The sequence below is a fragment of the Camellia sinensis genome, chromosome 3 (assembly GCF_055761805.1).
Source record: "Camellia sinensis isolate YWXY chromosome 3, ASM5576180v1, whole genome shotgun sequence".
In the NCBI taxonomy this organism is placed as follows: Eukaryota; Viridiplantae; Streptophyta; class Magnoliopsida; order Ericales; family Theaceae; genus Camellia; species Camellia sinensis.
In genome coordinates, this window is record NC_138963.1 from 1,222,622 (window position 1) to 1,230,016 (window position 7,395).

Below are 7,395 nucleotides of genomic sequence, written 5' to 3' on the forward strand. Positions count from 1 at the left end.
TCCGTAGCCCCTAATTATATGTTATTTTATTCAGAGGCCTTTGGTAATCCAAGGATTACTGGCCGGTTACGATGCTAAACTTATAGGGACGGGTTTGGGTCATGATAGTGTGGTATCAGAGCACGTGTTATACCGCACACACGAGTCCATATGAGCTATAGGATGTCCTAGAAAAGAATTAGGGACATTTTATTCACATGTGTGAGTGTGTGTGTTCTATAAATGTGAATATTGAACCTGACTATGAACATATGAAATTGAAATGAATGAACTGAGGTTGAATGATCTGAATATTGTGAAAGGGACTATTTGCCTATGTTTATAAGTGCTTTGTTTACCTCTAGCAAATGGAAAATACAAGAAGTAGTGATGCCAATGAATCCTTTGAGACCTGAATGAGTCGAATGGAACAAATGCTTGCAGTTTTGACTAAAGCAATGACGCAACAATAGAGGTAACAACCTTTACCTCCTCCGCCTCCTTCAGTCCAAGTTGAACCGGATAACAATGATATTATAAATCTAATTCAGAAGTTCATGAAGATGAAACCGCCGACTTTCTTGGGTGGTATTAAACTCTTAAAGGCAGAAACATGGTTGCTCGAAATGGAGAAATTGTTTGAAGTATTTCCTTATTCCGAGACACAAAAAGTTCTTTTGGCCACCTACACTTTAAAAGATGAAGCTCGGAGATGGTGGTTATTGATCCGAACTAATAATAGGAACATGACATGGATTCAATTTAATGAGATCTTCTATGACAAGTACTTTCCCCAATGCTTCAGAAATCGGAAAGTGTTAGAATTTCAAGAACTTATGCAAGCCAGGATGTCTATAGCCAAGTATGAGGCTAAATTCATTGAGTTAGCCTGGTTTGCTCCATACATGGTGGATACTGATTACAAAAAGGCACGGAAGTTCGAAGGCGGTTTGGATCTGGAAATGTTTGATCGAGTAGGCGTTTTAAAGTTGCCTACATACATGGAGGTACTTGATAGAGCATTGATGGCAGAGGCCATTCTGGCAGCAAAGAAACAAGTTCCAGCTCCAACAACAGAATTGAGAGGTAAAAAACCTGGATCTAATTTTCGGAAAGGTCGTTCATCGTTTACAAACAAAAAGCAAAATATTGGGTCATCAAGCATTTCAAGACAAAGCAATGGATCCATGTCAGTCTGTTCTAAGTGTGGAAAGAAACATAAAGGCATGCACTACCGTGTATCTGGTATTTGTTTTCGGTGTGGCAAGACTGGCCACATGATTCGAGATTACCTGCTGAGATTTGATAATGCTAATTGTCCTACAACAAGTTCAGCCGGATCTGCTCCTGCAATGAGGACCAATGCAAGAACTAACGCCAGGGGCAATACCGAGAATGAAACGCTAAGGCAAGGAAGAGTGTTCGTACTAATGCCTGGGTATGTACAAAATACTAAATCTGTGGTGTTAGGTATAATCCCTATCTATGCTCAGAATGCCTATGTGTTGATAGATTCTGGTTCCACACATTCATTTATATCGTATGCTTTTTCTCGGAAATTAACTAGACCATTAGAACTTATGAATTGTTTACTAGCTGTGTCTACACCATCTAGAGGTTCTATGATATGTGCTTATGTATACCCGACATGTGAAATTATGACTAGTGATAAGATATTGTACGTTGATTTGCTGCCTTTGAGCATTTATTATTTTGATTGTATTCTGGGTATGGATTAGTTAACAAAATACTATGCCACCATCGATTGTGTGAGTAAATTTGGCATATTTAGACCACTTGGTATGCCTAAATTTGTATTCGTTGGGAATGAGGTAATTCCTCCACTGTATTTGATTTCTTTTGTGAAAGGCAAAATGTTTTTAAGAAAAGGATGTCGGGGCTACTTATGTTGCGTTTTGAATGTGACCTCTGATAGTTCTACTGTTGAGAACATCCCCGTAATAAATGAATTTTCTGATGTATTTCCAAATGAATTGCTCGGAGACTTAATTGATAGGGAAATCGAGTTTACTATCGATGTTATACCCGGGACACAACCGATTTCTAAAACCCCATACAAAATGTCCACTTCTGAATTGAAAGAATTGAAAACTAAACTCTAGGATTTGTTAGACAAAAAGTTTATCTGCCCGAGCACTTCATCCTAGGGTGCTCAAGTCCTATTTGTTAAGAAGAAAGACAGATCTTTAAGGCTGTGTATAGATTACTTGGAGTTGAAAAAGTAACTGTCAAGAACAAGTACCCACTACCCCGAATAGATGACTTATTGACCGACTTTAGAGAGCACAAGTGTTCTCCAAGATAGACCTTAGATCCCGGTATCACCAGCTAAAAGTTAAAGCAGAAGACATTGAGAAAACTGCATTCAGAACTAGATATGGGCACTATGGGTTTTTAGTAATGCCATTTGGGGTAACAAATACACCTGCAGCATTTATGGATCTGATGAATAGGGTTTTCAAACACTTTCTTGATGAATTTCTTGTTGTATTTATTGATGATATACTGGTTTACTCCAAAAGCAGGGAAGAGCATAAGAATCATTTGAGAACTGCTTTACAGATTTTAAGAGAAAATAAATTGTATGCAAAGTTATCCAAATGTGAATCCTGGCTTGACAGTGTAGCATTTCTAGGGCATGTAATCAACAAGGAGGGTATCTCTGTTGACCTATAGAAAATCTAAGCTATTGTGGACTGGCCTAGGCCAACTAATGTGTCAGAAGTTTGAAGTTTTCTGGGGCTTGCTGGCTACTATAGAAGATTTGTGAGAGACTGCTCAAAACTTGCTATGCCATTGACACAATTGACACAGAAAAATGTACCATTTGATTGGAATGATCAACGGGAGTCAGCCTTTCAAGAATTGAAAACTAAACTAGTAACTGCACCATTCTAACCTTGCCTAACGAAACCGATGGCTTTCAAATTTACAGTGATGCTTCTTACAAAGGTTTGAGGTGTGTGTTAATGCATAATGGGAAGGTAATTGCTTATGCCTCTCGGCAACTCCGTCCACATGAAAAGAACTATCCGAGCCATGACCTGGAACTCGCAGCTGTGGTTTTTGCACTAAAGATTTGGCGACACTACTTATATGGAGTGACATGCGAAGTGTACACTGACCATAAAATTCAAAAATATTTCTTTACCCAAAAAGAACTAAACATGAGACAGAAAAGATGGCTGGAATTGATCAAAGACTATGACTTATAGATCTTGTATCATCCAGGGAAGGCATATACCATTGCAGATGCAGTAAGCCAAAAATCTATGAGGAATTTGTCATGTCTGCTCACTGGTCAGATAGAGTTATTATGTGACTTGGAGAAGAATGAGATTGAAGTTGTACTGTATGAACAACGTGGGATATTGGCCGCCATTTCTACCCAGCCTGTAATCATTGAAGAGATTAGAGAGAAGCAACTTGAAGATGAGTTTTTGAAGAAAATTGTTGATGAGATTGACTCAAAACCAAGGCCAGGACAATGTATTGACATTTTAAGGTAAACTTTGTGTACCGGACCATTTTGAATTAAGGAAACATGTTATGACTAAGGTCCACAACTCCAAATTTGCTATCCATCCAGGGAATACAAAGATGTATCATGACCTAAAACAGACTTCTGTTGGCCTGGAATGAAGAAATGTATTGGAGATTTTGTGGCAAGATGCCTACATTGCCAAAAAGTTAAAGGCGAACATCAACGATCTGCTGGTTTGCTATAGCCGCTCCCAATACTGGAATGGAATGGGAGCACATTACCATGGACTTCATTATGGGATTGCCTCGCTCTTCTTGAGATATGGATTCTATTTGGGTCATAGTTGACCGTTTAACTAAATCTGCTCATTTTTTGCTGTTAAAACTATTTATAATGAGGACAAGTTGGTTGACGTTTATATGAACGAGATTGTGAGGTTGCATGGTGTCCCAATATCCATTATATCTGACAGAGATTCGAAGTTCACGTCAAGATTTTGGCAGAGTTTGCAACAGGCTTTGAAGACTAAACTGCGATTGAGTAGTGCTAACCACCGACAGACAAATGGCCAATCTGAACGAACCAATCATATTTTGGAAGATATGCTCAGGATGTGTGTGTTGAACTTCCAAGGGAATTGAGAGATTTACCTTCCTTTGGCCGAGTTTGTGTACAACAACAATTACTATTCAAGCATTGGAATGGCTCCTTATGAAACTTTGTATGGTAGAAAGTATCGATCTCTGATTTGCTGGGCTGAGGTAGGTGATAGACTATTGTTGGGACCGGAACTTGTGCAAGAACAATTGAGAAAGTGAAATTGATTCAACAACGTTTGAAAACTGCATAGAGCCGTCAAAAAAGTTTTGCGGATATCCGGAGAAGGGACAGAGAATATGAAATTGGTGACCATGTATTTATCAAAGTAACTCCAATAAAAGGCCAGACATGATTCGGGGTGAAAGGAAAGCTAGCACCAAGATACAATGGCCCGTATGAAGTTTTAGAGAAAATCAACTCAGTAACATACTGGGTGGCCTTACCTCCGGTCATGGAAAATATGCACAATATGTTTCATGTCTCAATGCTTCGGGATTATTTGAGAGACACGTTGCACGTGATCGAGCCAACCCATGTACTTCTAAAAGATGACTATACGTACGAAGAGAGTCCAATTCAGATTACGAATCATAGAATCAAACGACTAAGGAACAAAGAAATACCCTTGGTAAAAGTTGATTGGCAAAACCATGGAGGAACATATGTAACCTGGGAGACGGAGGAAGATATGATGAGAAGATACCCTGATTTGTTTCCTTTGGATCCGTTGTTCTTCCAAAATAAAGGTAATTCGAGTTTGGAGGACCAAACTCTTTAAGGAGGGAAGACTGTAACAATCCCGACCTATGATTAGCCGTTAAACCATGATTATGCGTGTCTCATAAGTAATTAAGAAGAAATCCCGAGTTAACTACGTGTGCATTGCATTATTTGTGTTTATATCTGTCTATCGTAGGAATATCTGTTCATTCTTCTATTTTGTTTTGAGAATTGAAGGCCTTATCGGCATTCAAACACGAAATTGACTTGATTTATGTGTTATGTGGGAGTTTTAGCATTTTATGTTAGGTTTAATTAAAATTCGATTCGGAACGATTAAATTAGAATAATTAATGTCAATTAATTAACCAACTTGTAATTAAGCCTATATAAGGCTAATTTGACCCCACTAGATCATAGTCGCACCATCATTTCCTCATCTTCAAGCTCCAAAACATGTGAGAGAGAGAAGATGAGAGAAATTGGGATCAAAAGCTAGAGAAAATGGGGATTGCTAGGAATTGTTGGAGAATTGAAGAGCATTTAGAAGTTTAAGCCTCTACACTTGTGAATTCAAGGTTTAAGGTAAGAAATCAAGTCTTTGGTCTTGCTTTTGGGTTGGTGAGTTTATGAATATAAGAGGTTTAAGTGCATAACATGATAATTGAGCTTAAGAGCTAGAAATGAAGGAATTTGCATTAAATCATGCATGCACGCATATATCATAGCATTTTGAGCTTGAATTTCACATAGATCCCCCATGCATGTGTCTATCTTGACTTTGTTTTGAGAATTCATCACATTTTTTTACCATTTGACCTTAATTGATCATGTTTTGGAAAGTTCAAGTTCATAACAAGTCATACATGTCATGTTCATATCATATTCTTGAAGTTTGAGTTTGAATTTGTACAATTGGTAAGCTTTTGAGCCTTAATTTTGCAAAATGATTTTGAATTCTCAATGTTTTACAAGTTTCCAAGTGTTTCCTCAAGTTTTGGGCTCAAGAGAATGTGTTTTGTTGGTTTGAAAATGAATTTTGAAGCTTGGAAGTACTCGAGCGAAGACCTTAGTCTCACACTCAAGCGACCATCAAACTGCCGTTGAGCAAAAAATTCAAGCAACCAGTATTTTTGCAAAGTTTACAGACTGCTCGAGCGAATGAAGTTGCGCTCGAGCGACCACTCACGTGTTTGGATGTCCGCTCGAGCGAAGGAAGTTGCGCTCGAGCGAGGCCCCTGTGTAGCTCGGCTTTTTCGCGCCCTCTCTTTCAGAAGTTTGAAAGAAGCCCTACAGTTCGGACTCCCATGATTCTAAATCTAATCTCATAAGTGTAATGTAAAATTGATAAACATCAAAGATTCCAAATCCAACAAATCTTTTGGAAAATCAATTTTGAATCCAAAAATGTAAAAATTGGACTGTTTTGCTAGATACAGAGTAGCCACCTAAATATTTTATTTTGGAAAAATTTAGGAAACCCATGACTCCTGCCAAAGGCCATGTGTCCGTCATCACCAAGATTCTCTCGGCTCGGGAACTTAGGTACGAGAGGGGAATGTCATGAATTGAGCACCCTCGCTCGCCCGATCAAAAATCGACCTCTACTAATTATGATATGATTTTTATCAACATTGTATGCTTTTTTTCCGGTTTATTAGGCTAGCATTTACTATGTGATGCGCGCACACAAGGTATAGACTAGTTTGCCTGAATTGGAACAATTCAATTTCATGTTTGGTTTTTCGAAAAGGGTTTGATTTTGCCACTTAACAAAGTGGGCTTAAAATTTATGAATTTGCTACTTGACAAAGTGGGCTTAAATGTACATTCATTGAATCATTCCAATTCAGGCAACAAGCCTTCATCTACAGGCACTCAAACAGTTTTACAAGTAAGCATTTAGCCTCATAAAAAGCATGCTAGTCATGGCAGTCACTCACACTCATGCAAGTATGCTAAGGTACTAAAAACTCATCTAGTACTCCAAACTAAGACAAAACAAAAGAGTTAGAAAAATATACATGATACCTAACGATACAAGATGGCTAATGCAACACATGCAATAATGCAACTAAAGTAGGCTCGGCTACTTAACATGTTATTTGCAACAATTTCATAGTATGCGTTTAAACACGTATTCAACGAGGTAATAAACGACAATGCAAGTTTGAATGATAAACTGAGCCTCGGTGCATGCAAGACAATGAATGGATGAAAATATGCGATATACTAATTGAAACGTGATGCTCCTAATCTAACCATAAAAAGCGGATAAATAAAAAAAGAGAAAGACGTGGGGTTGGAAGACATACACATTATTACAACATTGATGCCCTTGCGCAGGAAGGCCCAAATGAATAAACTAACTAAGCTAAACTACTTAACTAATTATTACAAAACTTGAATAAATAATTAACTACCTCTAAGCTAATTAAATATTGCAACAATTAAATAATTAATTATGCTAAGCTAATTAATTAATGAACTAATTTAATAAACTACTTTAAGCTAATTAAATAAGTACAATACGAAGCTAATTAGTTAACTACATTAACTAATTAATTATAAAGTGACTAATTAAACTAGCT

General features: G+C 37.6%; 1 protein-coding gene across 1 annotated transcript; it reads left to right on the forward strand.

Annotated features, from left to right (window-relative positions):
- Window positions 1-542: 542 nt before the first annotated feature.
- On the forward strand, window positions 543-4,125 carry LOC114282792 (uncharacterized). Its single transcript, XM_082917483.1, has 5 exons — window positions 543-1,657; window positions 2,526-2,656; window positions 3,232-3,505; window positions 3,645-3,717; window positions 3,883-4,125. Exons 1-5 carry the CDS (start codon window positions 543-545, stop codon window positions 4,123-4,125), a joined length of 1,836 nt encoding a protein of 611 aa, XP_082773609.1.
- Window positions 4,126-7,395: the final 3,270 nt, after the last annotated feature.

What these genes read in the sequence shown, in the direction of transcription:
- LOC114282792 (XM_082917483.1), top strand. Translation starts at nt 543, where the DNA reads ATGAAACCGCCGACTTTCTTGGGTGGTATTAAACTCTTAAAGGCAGAA. An exon ending in GCATGTAATCAACAAGGAGG is followed by an intron (nt 2,657 to 3,231) that starts GTATCTCTGTTG and finishes TGTATCATCCAG; the next exon opens with GGAAGGCATATACCATTGCA. An exon ending in CAATGTATTGACATTTTAAG is followed by an intron (nt 3,506 to 3,644) that starts GTAAACTTTGTG and finishes CCTGGAATGAAG; the next exon opens with AAATGTATTGGAGATTTTGT.